Here is a 21,810-nt window from a genome sequence, read left to right on the forward strand (position 1 = left end):
TTTAATAATGTTATCTTGTATTGTTTTCTAAGTTTTTCGTGTGTGTTTTCTTTCCAGAAAATCTCCAAGCTTCTTGAAGGCAGGGATTGTAACCCATTTATATCTCTGACCTTTCTACTTGTGAAAGTTGTTAAATTGAACTGATTTCTCAGGAAGCAGTATGGTAGAATGAACTTGGGACCAGAAACCTGGAGACAGGTTCTGGTTCTGACACCAATTAATTGCATGACTTTGCAAAAATCACTTCACTGCTGTAGACTTCAGTTATTCCTCTGTGAAAGAAGAAGTTTTAATTACATGATCTCACCAACAGCCCAAACAGTTTATAATGATGTTACCAATGCCACCACCAGACCCTTAGAGATTAGGGGCTTTTTTAGATCTGTTCAGTGCCAGGCATATCTCCTCTGCCTCCTTGGAACTTAGTGTGTTAAGTCATACTGATGCAGAGATCCATAGAAGAGCTGTAGATGATAAACATTAAATAGGTTTTAGAGTTCAGTTGCACATATAACAAATACAATGTATATTATATATGTACATACATATATTGTAATAAAGTATAATACAAGAAATGGAAATGAAATTAGTAAAGAGTTTCAGTGTAAACAAATATACTTTGCATTTACCAAAAAATTGAATGGTGACTGAATAGGGGTATTTTTTAATTAATTAATTAATTATTTTAAAGATTTTATTTATTTATCTTTAGAGGGGAAGGGAAGGAGTGAAGGAGAGAAATACCAATGTATGGTTGCCTCTCGTGAGTCCCCTGCTGGGAACTGGCCTGCAACCCGGGCATGTACCCTTACTGGGAATCGAACCGTGATCGTGTGGTTCACAGGCCGGCGCTCAATCCACTGAGCTACACCAGCCAGGGCTGAATAGCGGTATTTTTTAATATGTGAAACAGTAACATTCTAGGAAAGAATTATATTAATAAGACCATTTTAAGAAATTCTAATATGAATGAAACAAAAAATTTATATGAATTTTTGGAGCACAGTAGAAGACATAGCCTTCTATATTGTCATCAAGTACAGAAATTGAATTTTAGTAATGTTCTGAGAAACTGCAATAAAATGAACTCATCTCTTTGTCAACTGCTCACTCTACCTAGAACCTGTCACTGTGTTTGCCACGCCCTAATCTCTCAGCCCTAGAGTTAGATTGTGTTTTCCTTCCTGGAGTTTTATATGCAGCCAGTTACTAAATCATTTCTCTGTTATGTCTCCTGGATTGACAGCTTTTAATTTCCATGCACTTTACTAAATCAACCTAAATAAATTAATACTTTAGCTTTCCAGCTTGTTTTCTTGCCTCTAAATACAATGGATACTGAGAAGCATACCACATATGAGCAAAGGAATTAAGGGAAAAAACATATTTTTGAAAGGTTTATATTGTGACTGTATACAAGGTGGATTAGGGAGAGTCCAAGTCCCATTCCCCACTCCCCCTTCTGCCCACCAACGTGCAAGGCCCTCTGCATGATACCATGTGTGTGTTCAGAATTTCAGCTTTATCTATATTGCCCCTTCTGCCATAGGCAAGCCAGTCTGCTTTCTGTCACTTGTACCAATACAGTTTATCCTCAACGTTGTGTATTTGAATAGGGTATTCCTCTGCCTCATCTGTTTTTATTTCTCCTCCTCTAGACCTGGCTTATAAATACTTAACTTCTGAGAGCTTTTCAATCTATCATTTTACTGTCTGTCTCTTAATACCTAACAAATCACTTTATACTTTGTTATTTTATACCTGTTGTAGTTTGGTTTGTAAGGATTTTATCTCCTGTGTTGGATAGTGAACTCTGGAAACAGGGACGGTTCTTCCTTTCTCCTTTGTATTCCATAAGGCAATATGCTGCCGTGTTGCTTAATAAGGTGCAGCATGTCTAGATGTACTCATTAGGTATTCACCTATTGGAGGCCTTAGAAGGCAGTACGAGTCATTCTGGATCCACACAAAGTGGCAGAGTGGTTGCTTCACTGTAAGGAAGCAGTGCTGTGGTGGCACTTCTGTTAAAAAGGAAATCGAACAGCATTTGAGACACTGGCCTGAACTGAAATACTGACTATAACTTTTTGAGGAGAAGATTGCTATTCATTTCAAGGTTACCTTTGAGTTGCAGGCTACTTGTATGTGTTTAATACTTATCTTTTACCTTATTATAAGCAGTAATATTAGCAATGGAATCAACGTTCAGAGCACAGGTCTTCATAGTAGTATCCTTGAGGGTAAGCCTTGTAGTTTGGGATCCTAGGCCGTCTCCAGGCAGATAAGGGACTCTGAGAGGTTGAACACTGAAACTTTCCATCCTGAGTCAAGCATTAGCTATAAACCATTTCCCAAAGCTTTCATGTCTACCAGGATAAAAAGAAATTAACTTTGATAGCACATCTTCGGTGACTAAAATTGTAACGGAGCTCTTCTGTACTTACCTCTGAGTAGTTCTCCAGAGGTTTTCTCTGGGACCAGTAGTTCTTCCACGCTATGTGTCCTGAGTGTTGATGAGATATTTTTTCCTCCCCAGACAACACTGCAAACTGATGAAGTTAAAAATGTGCCTTGTGGGACAAGGTAAGCTTTCCCCTCACTAACCTTCCTCCCTTTAGTTCAGAGCCAGTTTCTCCTCATAAGCTGTGGTCACCTAAATATCTTTCAAGGGGAAATGAAAGATACTTTTTAAGTTGGCCAAAAAGCCCATTTAGGCCCTGGCTAGTGGAGCTCAGTGGATTGAGCGCGGGCCTACGAACCAGAGGATCGTGGTTCGATTCCCAGTCAGGGCACATGCCTGGGTTGCAGGCCGGTTCCCTGCAGGCCAACTCCCAGCAGGGGACGCACAAAAGGCAACCATACATTGATGTTTCTCTCCCTCTCTCCTTCCCCTCTAAAGATAAATAAATAAAATCTTTGAAAAAAAAGTCCATTTAGGTTTTTCTGTAAAATAAAAGATACATTTTTCACTTTCACCCATAACTTTATTGATAGGGATATTTTGAGTATGTTGGCCATCTCCTGCCATTGGCTTCTAGTGGGTGGAGGCCAGGGGTGCTGCCGAACACCTTCCAGTGCATAAGACAGCCTCGCAGCAAAGAATTATTTGGCCAGAATGTCAGTAGTACCAAGAAACTTCGCAAACCACTTTGACACATTTCATCAGTCACAGCACTTTCTCTTTACACTGCACAAATCTTTTTTTGCATTTAGTTGCATTTTTACCTTTCATGAAATAATAAAGCATAATACTCTTAAAATGTTGTGTTATCTTCCACCATCTTTGATATTAAAATGGCCGCACAAAAATTCACCAATTTTGATTTTTTAAAAAAATGCTGATGTGACAGCCGTCCCAGTACCATCTAATAAAATGTTTTTGAATGAAGTTAAAGACAGCTAAGCACTGCTAGAGGCTTTGTATGGGAAAAACGTAACAAACTTTGTGGCCAACCCAGTAACTCCAGGAGATTTCTCTTCTGAGGGTTATTTGAGGAAAGCCCTATCTCCCAATAGGAGCTTTCCGTTCTAGGAGCCATTAGGGTGTTACTGAAAAGAGCCAGCAGACCTAACTTTGTATCAGCACTGCCCCATCTGCTTTATTGAGTTTTTTTTAACTGAGACTTTTTTAGAGCACTTTTAGGTTTATAGCTAAATTGAACAGAAACTATAGAGTTCCCATTTAGTCTTTGCTGCCACACATGCCTTTATTGACTTTGTTAAGCTTAGTTTCCTCCTTTGTAAAAATTAGATAATAAAACCTATCTTTAGGAGTTATTCTAAGGAATAGAATTACTTTATATAAAGTGCCTAACCCAGCACTTGATCCAGAGTAATTGCTCAGTAACTGATAGTTTAAAATGAAGTGGTCTCACCTGTCATCTGGAGTATTGAAAGCCATCTAATTTGGAGTTGCTGATTCAGTAGGTCTGGGATGAGACCTGTGAATTTGCATTTCTAGTGAAAATTCCAGGCGGTGCTAATGCTACTGGTCTTAGGACCTTACTTTGAAAATCACTGCCCTAAAGAATTTTAAGGAAAGAAAGGCAAGCAAGGACCAAATTATTTCTAGAATATAATCAGTATATTGAATTGTGCCAAAACAGAATGTAAAACTGAAGGTATTTTTTAAATGCTGTATTTTAAATGACTAAAATGTCCATTACATATTTGTATAAAAGAGGCTTTGACATCAGTGGAAGGACAAAGGCTTTTTTAAAGGGAGCAAGTGTCCTGTGGTTTAAGTTAACATGTTTGATGAGTGCTCCCTGAATCTGTAACTTTCCTCCATGGATTCCCTTTAGAGGTGAAATTGGCAGCTGGTGAGGTTTGGGGTAATATTCAACTCCTGCTTTCCAATTTTTTTCAGATTTTTAAAAAAATTTAGTGAGCACGCATTACTCTTTTTTAATCAGGGAAAAATATCATTGTAACTTGGTAGGAAGGCTTAGTTGTTCAGTTTCAAAACCTCTAACTTCATGTATCTCAAGTCAAAGTTCACATGCCCCTCAGGGTAGGCTAGGAAGTATAGGAAGCTGCAAATTAACAAGACCTGTCTTTCTAGAATGTCAGTTTGATTTCAGGGAGAAAATTTTTAATTATTTTTTATTGATTATTCTATTGCTGTTATCCCAGTTTGTCCCTCTTTGTTCCCTTCCACCTTCTACCCCCTCGGGCCGTCCACACACTATTGTTCATGTCCACGGGTCATGCATATCAGTTCTTTGGCTTCTCCATTTCCTATATTGTACTTTACATGGTTCTGTTGTAACCACCTATTTGCACTTCTTAATCCCCTCACATCTTCATCCATTCCCTCACACTTCCTTCCCACCTGGCAACCATTAAAATGGCTCTGTTTCTATGATTCTGTCTCTGTTCTTGTTTGCTTAGTTTGTTTTTTAGATTCAATTTTTGATAGATTTTTATTTTTTGCCATTTTATTATTCATAGTTTTGCTCTTTTTCTTCTTAAATAAGTTCTTTTAACATTTTTATAATAATGATTTGGCGATGATGAACTCCTTTAGTTGGGGAGCTTTATCCATCCGCTTTTTGATTCTAAATGATGGCTTTGCTGGGTAGAGCAATCTTGGCTGTAGGTCCCCACTTCTCATGACTGAATATTTCTTGCCAACCCCTTCAAGCCTGCAAAGTTTCTTTTGAGAAATCAGCTGACAGTCTTATGGGAGCTCCCCTGTAGGTAACTAATTGCTTTTCTCTTGCTGCTTATAAGATTCTCTCTTTACCTTTAACCTTTGGCATTTTATTTTTATTTTTTAAAGATTTTTCTTATTTATTTTTAGACAGGGGGGAAGGGAGGGAGAAAGAGAGGGAGAGAAACATCATTGTGTGGTTGTCTCTTGCTATCTCCTACTGGTAGAGCCCTGGCCCGCCACCCAGGCATGTGCCCTGACTGGGAATCAAACCGACGACCCTTTGGTTCACAGGTCGGCACCCAATCACCAAGCCACACCAGCCAGAGCAACTTTGGGCATTTTAATTATGATGTGTCTTGGAATGGGCCTCTGTGCATCCATCGTGTTTGGGATTCTCTGTGCTTCATGGACTTGCATCTCTCTTTCCTGCACCAAATTAGGGAAATTTTCTTTCATTTTTTTAAAATAGATTTCCAGTTTCTTGTTCTTTCTCTCCTTCTGGCACCCCTATGATGCAAATGTCGGAATGCTTGAAGTTGTCCCAGAGGCTACTTATACTATGCTCATTTTAGGGGGTTCTTTTTTCTTCTTGCTGTTCTGATTGGTGGTTTTTTGCTTCCTTATGTTCCAAATCATTGATTTGTTTCTCGGCTTCATCCCCTCCACTATTGTTTCCCTATAAATTGTTTTTTATTTCAGTTAGTGTGTCTTTCATTTCTGACTGGATCTTTTTCATGTTGCTGAGGTCTTCACTGAGTTCCTTGATCATCCTTATAAGTGTTTTGAACTCTGCATCTGATGGATTGCTTATCTCTGTTTCGTTTAGCTTTTTTTCTGGAGTTTTGATCTGTTCTTTTATGAAAGCCAGCTTTCTTTGTCTCCTTGTTTTGGTAGTCTCCCTGTGTTTCTGTGTATTAGGTAGAGCAGCTTTGACTCTGTTTCCTGGTAGTGTGGCCTAGTGTAGTAGGTGTCCTGTAGAGTCTAGTGGTACAGGCTTGCCTGTTACCCAAGCTGTACCCTTCTTGTGGTTGAGTACACCCTCCTCCTTTAGTTGATTGTTGTTGGCAGATCACTGGAAGGGATTTTCCCAGGCTAGTCAGCTGCAGGGATTGGCTGTGACCACTTACCACCAGCCTCCATGGAGGATCAGCTGTGCAGGAGCAAGGTGGTGGTGCTCCGATATGTCTGTAGCTGTCTACTGGGGGTATAGGCCCTGGGGTTTGCCGGGAGGTGCAGGCCAAGGTCAGCCCCCACCTGTGTTTTTCCCAGGGCCACCCTGCCTGAGTTATAAAGCAGTCTGAGATGGCTGCTGTTCTTGCTGGGCTTGGAGATTCCCAGGGGAAGCCAAGCTAGGAATCTAGGCTGGATGCTGCTAGTTCTGGGCTTGGGACTCACTGAGGCCAGCTAATCGGCTAATTGCTTGTTTGAGAGCATTTAAGGAAGTTGTGCAGTATGAACTGAGACCAGCCATTTGCATGGAAAAGCATTTGAGTGTTCCTGTAAGTTGGGTGGAGTGGAGTGTCTGGGCATCTCCAAGGTGGGTCAGACAGTGTTAGCCAGGTTGATGGAGTCTCAGATATGGCACCAGCTTGTCAGCCCTGTGGCTCTGGTGGGGGAGGGTTTAGAAAAGGGAAAGTGGCTTCTGCTTGCCTTGATACCAGATCCTTCAGCCTCTCCCGGTGTGCCACTGGTGCCTTTCATGCTGCCATCCCCGTGCTGGAGCTCAAAGGGAGTGAGTTCTGTGTGTGGGTTCTTTCACAGGAACCTCTTGAAGCTCCAGCAGTATCTTCCACCAACTCAGTTCCTGCTGGGTTTTGCAGCAAAAGTTGAGGGAACTTAATCTTCCTGGCACTGGAACCCTGGGTCAGAGGGCCTAGTATGGGGCTTGGACTCCTCACTCCTGAGATATCCCTCCTGAATTTTTATCCACCACATGTGAGTGAGGGACTGGCCTGTTGCACGTCTGCACCCCTTTCTACCAGTCTGGATGAATGTGGTTTCTTTAATTCCATAGTTGTCAGATTTTCCATTCAACTCGATGTCTGCCGGTGCTAAGTGATGGTTGTTCTGTGTTCTAGTTGTAGTTTTGATGTGGTTGCACAAAGAGGCAAGTCCTGTTTGCCTATGCCTCTTGACCAGAAGTCCAGAAAAATTGTTTTCATACTAGAATATATGTGGATAAAACACAGTTAAAAGCTACTGATGAATTACTAAGATAAGACAGGAAACCAAAAGAATTTTAGACAGTGGCTTGACTATACCTCTTGAGGAACCATATTGTTGATTTCTTGAAGGAAGACTTTGAGAAGAACACTGCTTTTATTTATTGGCTTCAGTTAATAAGGGCAAAATGCTAAGTAGTGTTAGGTTATAGGTTTAGTCTTCGTGTGAACAGGCCAGAGGTGAACCTTTGTTATGAGAGGAACTAGGTGAGTATGTGTGCAGTTATTTGAGTAGTGTGGTTAGTGAAGTCGTTTTAATAAGTATATGCCTTAAGATTTTCCTTCTAAATTTTATTGTGTGTTATATGTTTAATGTTCTGGGATTATAATGGATCTGTATTTGGCTTACACTTTTTCCTTTTTTATTTTTATTTTTATTTTTTTAGTGGTGGGGTCATGATCTATATTGACCGAATAGAAGTGGTTAATGTGTTGGCTCCTTATGCAGGTAGAGTACCAATCTTTTCTGTTGTTTTTATAGTTGTAATCAGAGTATTTATAACTTAATACTACATAGAGATTCCCCAGCATATAGAAAGATACTTTGAAAGTTTTATGATCTCATTTACTTCTGATATGTCTAAAAAAATAATTACTGGAATATTTTTTACTTCTGGGAATGGTGGCAGAAATAGGTCACAAGTCTTGGCCAGAGTTGACTTTGTGCAACTGTGTGGATTACTCTTTGTTTTTAAAGAACAAGACAGTCAAGAATTTCTCGAAAGTAGCATTTTATGCAGTCAGGATGAGAAATAACTTCCATGCATTCTAAAAATCTATAATTGATTAATTCCCAGTCACCATAGAAAAAATCTTTTCTGGTTTAAATTTAGTATAACTTGCAAAGCAATCTTAAAGTCCTTGGTGTGGGGAAACATTTTCAGGGTAAAGATGAAAACCCACAGACAGAGTGGGTACTGTTAAAATTAGTGGTGAAGAAAATGTGCCTTTTTGTTGTTTGTTAGATTCCCCCCCCTTCAATTTTTTTTTGTTGCAAAATATACATAAATTATCTTAGCCCTTTTTTCAGTGTGCAGTTCAGTGGTATTAATAAATACATTCACATTGTTATGCAGTTGTCACCAACTCATTTTCATAGCTCTTTCATCTTGCAAAACTGAAACTCTGTACCCATTGAATGGTAACTCCCCATCTCCCCTTCTCTCCAGCCCTTGGCAACCACCGCTGTCCTTTCTGTCTCTGAGTCTAACTGCTCTGAGTACTTCATATAAGTGGAATCATATGGTATTTGCCTTTTTGTGGCTGGCTTATTTCACTTAGCATAATGTACTCAAATTTCATCCATGTTCTGGCATATATCAGAAAGTCCTTCCCTTTGAAGGCTGAATAATATTGCATCATATGTATATACCACATTTTGTTTATCCATTCATCCATCATTGGGCACTTGGGCTGCCTCCACATTTTAGCTATTGTGAATAATGCTACTGTGAACATGGGTGTACACGGGTCTCTTCAGGAATGATTTATTTATGTTTTCCCCGCTTATCATTATTAAAATTGGCGTGCCTAGTGTGGGGTCCAGCCTTTCGGCGTCTCTGGGCCACACATTAAATACATTGGGACACATAATCACAAAAAACTCATAATATTTTAAGTAAATTTATGATTTTGTGTGGACCACATGCAGGCTGCAAATTGGACACCCCTGTGGCCCTAAGGGGGTTTTATTTTACTTCAGGTGTGATACCAAATGTATATTGGAATGTAAAGTCATGCTGAATTTGATGTCACAGGAACAGGCACAAAGAGCAAAAGGATTTCCAAGCAGAGAGCAAACCGTATCACGGCCTACTGGGTTTGGATTATATTTTTCAGTAATTATTTCCCTTGTCTTTTTTTATCTACTTTCCCTGGTAACAAATCAGTGGAATGGATTATGATTGGAAAAATAGAAGGAGAGATTGCTGTTCTCTAGCCAGAGATAAAGAGGAAACTATTGGATTACCAATTCATTTGGAAATGACCAGGCAAATGAATTAGCAAGTATTTATTGATGTCGAGTCTGTCAGGTGAAGGCCAGTGGAGAAAATCCTTGGGTCCAATGGAAGAAAACAGCATGCTGTTTTTTAATTTTTTACTTTTCAATTACAGCTAACATGCAGTATTAGTTCTAAGTTTACAACCCAGTGATTAGACATTTACATAAGTTACAGAGGGATCACCTCGGTAAACCTAGGGCCCGTCGACCCCACACATAGTACAGTTATTTCAGTGTTATATTCTCCATGCTGTACTTTACATCCCAATGACAGTGACATAACTGCCAAGTTGTACTTAATCCCTTCACCTTTTTCATCCAGCCTCCTAACCCCCATATTTTCATGGGTAAAGCACAGGTTCTGGTATGGTCTGGTGTGCGCCCTTAGGCACATTTCTGAAATTCTCTGTTTCTCAGTTTCCTTAATTAGATTTTTTTGATGAGAATTAAATGCTCATGTATGTAAATTGCCTGACATAAAGCGTGGCCCCCAGAAATGTTAGCTTCTTTCCATTTTAGCCAGGTGTCTTTCTTAACAGCCTTTAAAAACTGCCTTTTTGAAGACGGCCTTTTGCAGCCACTTCCTTCTTTCATTCCCACTGCTCAGTTCGTTCAGGACTCTTAGCCAAGCTTTGGCTTTGCAGTACAGTGGAGCCTCGGTTCTCCGACTTCATTCTTTCCACAAGGGTATTTAGAAGCCCTTTGTTCAAAAACCAAATCTCCTTTGTCACCTGGGAGACACGTGACTGATCATGCCGACATCAGTATGAAAGGGTTGTTCAGTCGACAACAGAGAGATTTTTTCCATGAACAGCTTGGTCGAGACTGAATTGTTTGAGGTGTGAGAACTGAGGTTTGACTGTAATTGCTGTACATTCCTGTCTGGTCTTGGTGCCTCACAGTTCATCTCCATATGGCCGCCAAAGTACAGATCTGATTGTGTCGTGCCCTTGCTTGAAAACGATCGGTTCCTTATTACCTCCATATGTATACTCTTCTTACCATGGAATTTGAAGTTTGCAGTATTACAGTTACAAATGCAGTAATATATGGAAAATTGAGAACAAGGAACATACCAAGATTTTTGACTTGTGTTTCATGTCTTCACTGTTTTGTTGGCACTTTTCCGTATGTGCATTGTATCAGTATGACTTTTACCTTGGCTAAATTAGAAGATACATAGCTAAATATGGATTGTGCCTCTCCTTCAGTGTTTGATATCGTGAGGAACTACACTGCAGACTACGACAAGACCTTAATCTTCAATAAAATCCATCATGAACTGAACCAGTTTTGCAGCGCCCACACACTTCAAGAAGTTTATATTGAATTATTTGGTCAGTGTCTTATTTGTTTTAAATACGTAAATAACTAATTGGAAATCTTGTTCAACTCATTTATGGATGCTATAATTAGTAAACATTATGCTATTTGAACATATTTTTAAAGATTTTATTTTTTAGAGAGGGGAAGAGAGGGAGAAAGGAAGAGAACCATCAATGTGTGGTTGCCTCTCGTGAGTCCCCTGCTGGGAACTGGCCTGCAACCCAGGCATGTGCCCCGACTGGGAATCGAACTGATGACCAAACTTTGATTTGCAGGCGGGTGCTCAATCCACTGAGCCACACCAGCCAGGGCTATTTGAAAAATTTTATCGAATTTATAATAGAGCAATTGTCTTTAAAATATTCTTTATCTTTATCAAATTTATAATGGAGCAATTGTCTAAAATATTCTTTATCTTAAGATTAAATTTCTTATGATTAAATCAAGTATTTAGACAAGATATTTTCAGAATGTATGAAATGTATGATATATAATTTGGTGGAAATAGGAAAAGATTATTAATTACAGGCTATATACTGTTTTTACTATGGTAACTTACTAAAAATTAGCTTTGTTGCTATTTTAATAGATAATTTGGGGAAGTTTAGAAGTCCGTGTCTTGATGTTTCCCAAGACCCACTTCCATGTTTGATAATTTGCTAAGAGGACTGACAGGACTCTGTAAATAGTTGTACTCACAGCTGAGCTGTATTATAGCAAAAGGATGCAAAGCACAATCAGCAAAAGGAAAAGGCACATGGGTATGGTCTGAAGGAAACCAGGCACAAGCTTTCAAGAGTGGAGTGGAGTGGAGTAGAGCAGGACACACTTAATTCCTCCAGCACTGAACCGTGACAGCACGTGTGCAGTGTTGTCTGCTACGTAGGGAAACTCTTTAGACTCTCTGTCCGGGATCCTCACTGGGGGCTGCTCATGTAGGGTGACCGGTACGTGTCAAAATTCCAGACTACTGGTAGGAGAGCAGGTGTTTGGCATAAACCACATGGTTTGAATAAACAGTTTAGACACAGTGAGTCATTACCAGTTCTGTAGTTCGTGGGAATCCTCTCCAAATCCAGATTGCCAGGTGACAAGCCAAGGGCTGATTTGCAAACAGGCTTTTCTAAGGGTGGCCGCTTCAGGTCTCCTGTGTTTACTCTTTTTCCGCACAAATTACTTCTCATTTGTAATAATGAAAGCTCTGACCCAGGATTGGGTTGTCGGGATTGGCTGCTCACTTCTTCTTGGAATGGATAGTGAATTTCTTAGAGGTAGGTGTAGGGATGGTTAATCCATTTAGAAGTCTGCAGTTGATTCCTCATTGATGCTTGGCAACTATTGAGATGGTACATGAGAAAACCGATGTGTCCTGACTCAGCACATCACCCGTCTTTCTAATGTCGGTGAAAGTGTTGTTCAGGTGGATCGAAAACTCATGAGTTATAAGGCCAAGTGAAGTGACATCTTTATTGTCCCTTCCTGTGTGCTTCAGAGACTTTCCTGTGAGCCTCCCTCACCCCAACCTCTCTATTTTTAAGTCCAAAATAATAGGCAGTGGTCCATGGAAATGAAATTTAGTCATTTGGGCATTTGGGGTAAAGACTGACTGAATATAGGATTTTTTTTTTAAGAGATGGGAAGGAGGAGGGAAAGAAACATCAATGTGTGGTTTCCTCTTGAATGCCCCCTACTGGGGACCTGGTCTGCAACCCAGGCATGTTCCCTCACTGGGAATAGAACTAGCAACCCTTTGGTACAAAGACAGATGCTCAATCCACTGAGCCATACCAGCCAGGGCCTTTTTTTTTTCTTTTAATGAGAATCAGGACACATGTTAAGTAACAATACTGAATTGGTAATCTCCAATGGAGATCTAGGAGAATCTAGGTCAGTGGAGACCTAGATTCTCCATTTATTGGATCAACTTAATTTCTTTGATAATTTCTCATACTTTCTCCCACACAACAGGAGAAATCATATATAACATATATTTGTTTCCATATATATGTGGAGCACTTTAAGCTCTATAACAGAACAGTACCATGGAAATTTTAGGTCTAACAATGACTGGTTTTGTTTCAGTATCAATACAATGTAAAAATAATTTTTAAGTATTGTGAAAGCTGTTGTTTTTGGCTTCAAAAACAGATCAAATAGATGAAAATCTGAAGCAAGCTCTGCAGAAAGATTTGAATGTCATGGCACCCGGACTCACCATACAGGTAAGCCTTTTTCCTAGAGAAATTCTCTGGGAATTTGAGAGTTTTGAATTTAATTACCTTTTCATTAGACTGTTTATCCAGCAGTTATTTAATTGAAGTGCTGTGGTGGTTTATAGAATACTTTACTCAGTTTGACTTTAGGTCTCTGCCAAAATAAAAAACTCTTGTACCTTATCATGAACTCTTGGAACAGATAAGCTGACGCTCTTAAACGGAAATAAAATCCACATACCGTAATGTGTCAAGGCATTACTAAGATACAGTAATTGTTATAAGTCAGTGTAAGAGTATTCCTCGCCCTTAGTGAGATTATGAAACAGGATTTCAAGTGTAAGATTTAAACAAAAGTAATTCTAGACAAAGGAAATGTCCTGAAGTGTTAATTGACAAATCAGATTAGTGCTATAAGAGTTGGGAATTAGAGAACATTTTGAGAGCATCTGTCTAGAACAACTATGATTGAGTTGGGACTTTAGGTAGGGCTGGAATTCATAGGGTTTCTCTGGGGGAAAGGAGTGCAGAGTGTGTTTCAGTGGGTGGGTGATCAGGGTAAAAGCAAGAGAGCAGAGAATGGTGGCAGTGGCGGCCAGAGCATTGGGAGGCAGAATGGTGAAAGGTTATGTATACCTGCTTTCTGGGGTCAGTATTTTTCCAGATTGGCTGGAAATCCATTAGTGGATTCTAAAATCAGTTTTAGTGTGTCATGACCAGCATTTTTGTAAAATGGAATTGAATAGGAAAAGAAGTTAGTGTAGTGTAGTAAGTTTAAATATTATTCTGTGAAACTTTTGTTTTATGTAAATACGTGGGTAGGTGTTTATACTGGGTGTCCTTGTAAAATGCTTTTCTTACTGTGGTCATAGTCAGTGACATTTGAAAGCCATAACAAATGTCAGGAGAAGAAGAGATACTTCTCCAGTATCGTTTCTCACAGTTTCTAGATCAGTTGATTGTGGTGGTGAACATTACTGCAGCTAAAGATAAAGCTCTTTGGTGTCACATGTCTCAGTTGTCACATTGCTACTGAACGGGTGTGTTCACTGTGAGTGATTGTACGTTATCTCATAAACAGGACTGGGAAGGTGACTAGGGTTTTTCCTGTCCTCATTCATATTGTGCCATTCTCTCTGATAGGTGCCTGAGTGGGAGGGAGCCTCCAAAGTTAGGGGTCATCTGAAATATGTTCAGAGCTAACTTTGTAAAATCCTCTTGGTTGTACATTCAGCTGTGGTTGGAGTAGCTTTTCAAGTTTAATTATAATAAATGTGAATGTCATAGATTCTTAGATTCTGTGAGGTTGTTACTTGAAACTGTAGCTTATTTTTTTTAACAGCTGCCTGGAATCCCTTGAAAATCTCTTTCCTTTAATTTTGTAGCCATTTCCGTATTGTTTCCTTTTCTCTTTTTTAATGTATTTTATTGATTATGCCATTACAGTTGTCCTATTTCCCCCCTTCATTCCCCTCCACCCGCACACTCCTCCCCCACCATTCTCCCCCCTTAGTTTGTAACCACATGTCTCAAGTTCTTTAGATTCTATATTTCCCCCACTATTCTTGCCCTCCCCCCTATCTATTTTCTACCTACTGACTATGCTATTTTCTGTACCTTCTCCCCCCTTCTCCTCCTCCCACTCCCCTGTTGCTAACCCTCCATGTGTTCTTCATTTCTATGATTCCACTCCTGATCTAGCTGTCCTCTTGGTTTGCTTCTGTTTTAGGTATGGTTGTTAATAACTGTGAGTTTGCTGTCCTTTCACTGTTAATATTTTCCATCTTCTTTTTCTTATATAAGTCCCTTTAACATTTCATATACTAAGGGCTTGGTGAAGATGAACTCCTTGAACTTGACCTTATCTGAGAAGCACTTTATCTGTCCTTCCATTCTAAATGAAAGTTTTGCTGGATAAAGCAGTCTTGGCTGTAGGTCTTTGGATTTCATGACTTGGAATACTTCTTTCCAGCCCCTTCTTGCCTGGAAGGTCTCTTTTGAGAAATCTGCTGACAGTCTGATGGGTACTCCTTTGTAGGTGACTGTCCCCTTATCCCTTGCTGCTTCTAGGATTCTCTCCTTCATTTTGGTCTTGGCTAATGTAATTATGATGTGCCTTGGTGTGTTCCTTCTTGGGTCCAACTTCTTTGGCACTCTCTGAGCTTCCTGGATTTCCTGGAAGTCTATTTCCTTTGCCAGACTGGGGAAGTTCTCCTTTATTATTTGTTCAAATACGTTTTCCACTCGTGGCTGTTTCTTTCCCCCTTCTGGTACCCCTATAATTCGGATGTTGGAACGTTTAAAGATGTCCTGGAGGTTCCTAAGCCTCTCCTCATTTTTTTGAATTCTCATTTCTTCATTCCTTTCTGGTTGGATGTTTTGTTCTTCCTTCTGGTCCATTCCATTGATTTGAGTCCCAGTTTCCTTTCCATCACTATTGGTTTCCTGTGCATCTCCCTTCATTTCAATTAGTTTAGCCTTCATAAGTTCCTCTAATTTGTGACTTTGTTCCTCTAATTTGTGACTATAATCAACCAGTTCTGTGAGCATCCTGAAAAATAGTGTCCTGAATTGTGCTTCTGAGAGGCTGGCAATTTCTTGGTCGCTTAGAGTTATTGGCTCTGGGACTTTGAGTTCTTCTTGCACCATCTTTCGGGTTGTTCGTGCCTGGTCCATAGCAGGATCAGAGCCCTAAAGTGTTCACTAGAACAGGGCAACTAAGTCGCTGGGTTGTGACGTTGTATGTGGGGGCGGGGCCAAAGAGGGACAGTGGCTCTCACTGGTATTGCAGGGCAACTAAGTCGCTGGGTTGTGACGCTGTATGTGGGGGCGGGGTCAAAGAGGGACTATGGCGTCCTGTCAGCCGCCTTCCGCCAAGGCCCTCACCGGTGCCGCAGTTGCTGCCGTCACCGGGCCCAGGCGTTTTGTCCCACTGCACGTGAGTGTGCCACCGCCGTCAGCCCTCGCCCCCTGGGGCCTGTGTGGTCTGTCTCACTGTGCGCGAATATGCGCCCGCGGTCTGCCCCGCACCCCAACTGGTTCCCATCTGCCTGTGCGCCTGGGTCGGGGGCCCTGTCCTGCCCGACCCTGCTTGCTGCTGGCTCCGCCCCTCTTACCGTCCCCGTTGAACAGTTAGATGTAGTCGGACTTCCGTATAATTCAATTTTCTGTCCTTTGGCTGTGTCTTTGTTCTCCAAACCTTAGTTGTATTCAAACTTGGTTGTGGGAGAAGGCACAGTGTTTCCACCTATGCCTCCATCTTGGCGGAAGTCCTCTCCTCATTTTTTAAAATTCTTGTTTCTTCATTCTTTTCTGTTTGGTCATTGTTTTCTTCCTTCTGGTCCACTCAATTGATTTGAGTCCCAGTTTCCTTTCAATCATTATTGTTTTCCTGTGCATTTCCCTTCATTTCAATTAGTTTAGCCTTCATTTGTTCATCTAATTTGTGACTAAAATCAACCTGTTCTGTGGGCATCCTAATCACCAGTATTTTGAACTGTGCATCTGAGAGATTGGCTATCTCTCGGTTGCTTAGAGTTACTGGTTCTGGGTCTTTGAGTTCTTCTTGAGCCATAATGTTTTGATCTGTTCGAGCCTGTTAGGTATGAAGGCGGAACCCTAGGTGTTCACCAGGGCAGGGCAACTCAGTTGCTGGGTTGTGACACTGTCTGTGGGGGCAGGGTCAGAGAGGGGCAATGGTGGTCCCCTCTGCTCCTTCCCGCAAGCTGTTGGGACCTGTGCGGTCTGTCTCACTGCTAGCTCCTTTGCCTGGTTGATTTGTGTGCAAATGTCAGCCTGCAGCCTTGCTCCCTCACTGGGTCTGCCCGCCGCAACCCCACGCCTGGGATCTGCCAACCACCGCCCGCGCACTTGGGTCCCTGGGTCGGTCCCACTGAGTTTTCCTGCACGACCCCGCTCCACCAATCGCTGGCTCCGCTCCACCAGTCTGGCTGAACAGTTTGTTGTTTTCGGACTTCTGTATAGTTCAGTTTTCTGTGTTTTGGTTGCATTCTTGTTACTAAAACTTTGATGTCTTTAAACTTGGTTGTGCGAGAAGGCACAGTGTTTCCATCTACACCTCCATCTTGGCCGGAAGTCCAAGTTTCCTTTTTTATTTGCTGTTAGTAAGCAATAATGTAGTTAACATTTCTGACACATCTTCTTTCATGTACAAATTATTTTTCAAAGTGGCTGTACAAATCTACATTCTTACCAGCACCATGTGTGAATACTTGTTTCTCTACAGCCTCACCAGCATTTGAAGTAGTCAGACATGTTAATTTTTGCTAAATAGATAGGTGGGAAGTTCTCTCTTTTTGATTTGCATTTCCTTAGTTATTTCATTAAGCATCTTTTTTTTTTTTTTGGCATTTGTACTCCTCTTTCAATTGCTTGCTCATATCCTTTGCCTATTTATCTGCTGTATTTTTTTCTTACTGAATTGTAGTAATAGTTTGTATATTCTGGATATTTTCATATACATGCTATATAGTATATTGTAAAAAATTAGATATTAGGGAAAAGATGAATGACAAAGTAAAATTAACCAGTAATCTTTATATGTTTGTTTATAACTATAAATAATGTTACAGTGTTAAACTAAAGTGGAATCATGCCATAGTCTCTTTTTTCAGTAACAGTATATGAGCACATAAGCATCTTTTCAAGTCAAAAATACAGGTTTGGGGCGTTGCCACTTTTAATGGTTTTGTTTCATCTCTGTGGCTTCAAGTTTTTACTGCTATGTTCATGTTGCAATGACCAAGCTTATTATAAACATCTTTTAAAATCCTTCCCTTAGGATAAATTCTTAAATGTGGGATTGATGTGTCAAATTTATCCCCATTTGGGGGCTTTTTGATACATACTGCCAAATTGCCTTTCAGAAGAACTTGAACAGCTAATACTCACCCATCTGCAGTGTTGGTGAGCTGTGGTGTCCTACACGTTTGATTGTGATTGGACCCAAATAATCAGCTGTTGCACACCTGCTCTCTTAATCCTTTTGGAGAAAATTAATCTAGCCTTTTGTATTAATTACTGAGGTTGAATGCCTAGGCTATTTACTGGCTATTTGTATTTCATTTGTGAATTGTTTATTGTGTTTGCTCATTTTTTAGTTATTGACCTGTTTTTCCCTTGATTTAAATAAGCTATTTTTAGTAAGTTAATTATCAGAACTCTTAAATGCATAGGAAGCTTTTTATGTAATAATTTGAGTATTTTTTCTTTATGGTGTTTTGCAATGCTCGCATGCTTTAATAGCTTTTCACCACTTTTAAAATACAGAACTTAAAAAAAATTCATATTTATTTATTTTATATTTTTAAGATTTTATTTATTTCATTTTTAGACAGAGGGAAAGCAAGGGAGAAAGAGAGGGATAGAAACATTAATGTGTGGTTGCCTTTCACATGCTTGCAACCCAGCCCTGTGCTCTGACTGGTATCTAACCAGCAACCCTTTGGTTCGCAGGCCTGCACTCAATCCACTGAGCTACACCAGCCAGGGCTAAAATACAGAACTTGAATAAAATCAGAAATTACATTTTTATTTACTTTTACAGTTGTATTTTTACCTTTAAGTCTTTAATTTACCCAGAACCCATTTGAGGTCCATGGTGAGGCAGGGCTCCAGTCACCCCCCTATACCACCGATTTGGTAACAACAGTAATTCGTGCTTCAGTCTCCCCCATGTTTGAAATGCCTTTGTATTGTATTCTAAATTCCATTATATAGTAGGGGAGATTTTGGGGGGCTTTATTCTGTTCCATTGATCTTTCTATTTTCTATCCTTTGACTAGTCATTGAGCCCTTGGTCATTTCCCGTCAAATCTACTTCTCTCCCGTTTTTTCCCTAATCCATCTTATTAGTAAATGGCACTTTCTTCCCCTAAGACCAATCTAGATGCCTGGGAGGCATTTTTGACCCCCTTATCCTAACACCTGGCTGGTCCCCATGTCCTTCCACAGAAATCCATCTAACACTGTTCACGGCTCCATCTTCGCTGCTACCTCCTTAGTCTGAGTCTGTCTCCTGGACTTCCGCCTAGTCTGTCTGGTTTCTACACCTTCATTTCTACTTTTCTCCATGTCATTTTCTTCACAGCAGAAGGAGGAGCTTTTAAAGTTACATATATTTGTCATTTATGTAAAAACAGTTATTGAGAAAATATTACCTTATATAATACATTTTTAAACTGGTAAATCGAAACCTTCATAGTTTTGGTTGCTTTAGTCTTGATACAGTTTCTTATGATACTTGGAATGCATTTCTAGAACTTTTAAGACTACTTTTTAGCCTTTCTATTTTTAACACATTATGGTTATGATAATGCAGTGTTTTATTCACCTTTAAAATACAGTAAGTTAGATTATCTTTTTAAAACTAATGGTTAATATTTCTGCCAGAAGAATTTTCATTATTGATATTTTTAAGTTCTGTCAGTTACATCAACTGGTGAGTAAGTTTTAAAATTGGAAACATAGATAATGGCTTTACTTAATCACATCATCATTTTTGTTTCTTTTAGAATATCTGACCCAGGTGAGAAACTCCTATCCCAAATGAAATTAATACTCGGAGATTTAATGAGTTTTAATGCTGTTAAATATGTAGCACTTTTTTTAAGCATTATTAAGGTATGCAGATGATTCTTGGTGAATTTATTGTATATAAGTTTGCTGAATTCATTGTCTCTAGTAATTTTTTGGTTAATTTCCTTAGTGTGTGTGTGGGGGGTGTTTATTATGTGTGTGTTAAAAACACTTAATATGGTATCTACCTTCTTAAGTGTGCAATACATTGTCACTGGCTGTAAGCAAAATGTTGTACAGCAGACCTCAAGAGCTATTTTTCATGCTTAACTGAAACTTTGTGAATTTTCTCTGAAATCTTGATTTCCCCTTCCATAGCCTAGTATTTCCCAGTCCCCAATCATGCTACTTTAATTCTTCACATAATACTTAAAAGTATCTGAAATTCTCTTGTTTATTTATTTGCTCTTTGTCATTGTCTGATGTATTTTAAATTCCACAGCAGCAGTCTTGCCATGTTCATTGACATACCCACAGTGCCTAGAACAAACAGCACTTGGCACAGACTAGGCACCAAATAATATTTGTTGTTAAACGAATATTCTCTGTAACAACCAGTGTTTTCGTTTTTCCCTTCTCTATAGCTATACCTAGTTTTGCTTGAACTGCTGCTTTGGCAAATTACAGTGGTAAAAATACACAATCTTGATATTTTTTTCCCATGTTATTTAGGGGGGAGAGCAGTATATGCTAGCTTTTGGTTTAAAAATATGCTTATAATTAGGGGTCAGTTTGAACAGATAAATTTGTTTCATCAGCTTTTTCCCCTTTTCTCCAATCACTGTGTGTATGTTCATTTGGGCCATTGTTTGTTTGTTTTTTTAATTTTCTTAAATTTTTTGTGATGCAACTTGTTCATGGTATCTGTTCCAGGTATTTATGATTTCACATATTTGAAAATTATGGGATTTCTCAAGATTGGCAGCATGCAGTATGTTCTGCAACCTATGCAGCAAGATAGAAGTCTACAGAAGGCAGTTCTGTTTTATACTTCTTATATCACTAAAAAGTTAGATGGCTAGTGTCTTAAATGCAATGTGACAATGCTTTCCTTTGAGTCATATTGAAAGGTAGTGGAAGTCATCTATATTTCTTAGTCACGTGGTGAAATCTGACCTTTCTCACAAATTCTGGCTCTGAATTTTTGTCTCCTGGGTATCTCCACAAGTGGTTCTTTATGGTCTCACATGCTTCGTCTTTGGGGTGTAATGAGTCCCCACCCCACGGCCCCCAGTTTCTTACTTCATTTCATTCTAATTTCTTGTATTTATTATAATTGTGATAGTCCTTTAAATTAAATACAGATTTGTTCTCTTTCATGTAGGGAAGGTTGTGTTTCTTAAACATTTTAAAAAGTCTTTTTTCAAATGCCTTAAAACAATGGTATTTAAAGTCTTTGTTTCTTCAAAGTTTAGCCAGTTTTCAGAGGAAAATTAACTTTCTTCAGAGCAGCAGAGTGTTCTGTGTATGTTTGCAGTACAGGAGGGGAGCGAGGGATGTTCAAAAGGTTTTGAGAGATCAAGTCCTGAAGTACAAAAGTCAGCCTTCAAAAAAATGCACTTACAAAGGAGACCACGTAATTATTTCAAAGTTCATGGGTTAGGAAAACAAAGTTTCTAGTAAACAGTGTCTCCAAAGGGAAGTTGACTTTGCTCTTAAGTGAGATTCTGGAAAGAATATAAGCCCTTAGTTGATACTTGTTTTCCTTCTGCCTTTCGCTGTTTGTTTGTAGCCAGTCCTGAGTGATTGTTGGTTTAAAAAGAGGTAAATTCATTTACTGCTCACTGTGTTAAGTTGCGTATACCACCTGGATTTTTGTTTTTTACTGTTTTCTACTTGACCATTTAAATCTTGGAATTTTGTCTTCCTTTTATTTCTTTGGTTAGAAAATTGCAAAAGGAAACAGAAGTACCCAACTAAAGAGCTCTGAAAGGTCTTGGAGGGCGTTGTTGGTTTCCTCCACTGGTGTCGAGTGGCTTTTCCTGTAGCCAGGCTTGCTTTTGTTTTTTAGGAAACAAGAAGCAGCTTATCCTTGATTATTGGTGTGATGGCTGAAAAGTAGCTTTTCTCATGGGATCCCCACAGGTGTTAGTAGGCAGCTATGTCATAGTTGTTTTGTTAGTTTAATTTGAGAAGCTCTTCTGTAGAAGATTTAGTTTGAAGATTTATTTTTCAAATATACTTTGGCTTTTTCACTTTTATTTTTTAGGCTGTGCGTGTTACAAAACCAAAAATCCCAGAAGCCATAAGAAGAAATTTTGAGTTAATGTGAGTAATATGCATGGGATCCCA

At 39.5% G+C, this 21,810-nt stretch overlaps 1 protein-coding gene across 2 annotated transcripts in view; it reads left to right on the forward strand.

Moving 5' to 3' along the window:
• The window catches only part of ERLIN1 (ER lipid raft associated 1), a 39,726-nt gene that overhangs the window by 3,123 nt on the left and 14,793 nt on the right, over positions 1 to 21,810 (forward strand). The window contains exons 4-8 of one of the 2 annotated variants that reach the window (XM_037064175.1): positions 2,537 to 2,583; positions 7,767 to 7,828; positions 10,594 to 10,719; positions 12,857 to 12,930; positions 21,728 to 21,786. In XM_037064175.1, coding sequence (XP_036920070.1) covers positions 2,537 to 2,583; positions 7,767 to 7,828; positions 10,594 to 10,719; positions 12,857 to 12,930; positions 21,728 to 21,786 — 368 coding nt within the window. The remainder of the gene's footprint in view (positions 1 to 2,536; positions 2,584 to 7,766; positions 7,829 to 10,593; positions 10,720 to 12,856; positions 12,931 to 21,727; positions 21,787 to 21,810) is intronic. The other variant, XM_037064177.1, reaches the window with a different exon arrangement.

This window comes from Sturnira hondurensis, unplaced genomic scaffold, assembly GCF_014824575.4.
Source record: "Sturnira hondurensis isolate 20B ecotype Veracruz unplaced genomic scaffold, ASM1482457v3 Scaffold0014854, whole genome shotgun sequence".
NCBI classification, from domain to species: domain Eukaryota; kingdom Metazoa; phylum Chordata; class Mammalia; order Chiroptera; family Phyllostomidae; genus Sturnira; species Sturnira hondurensis.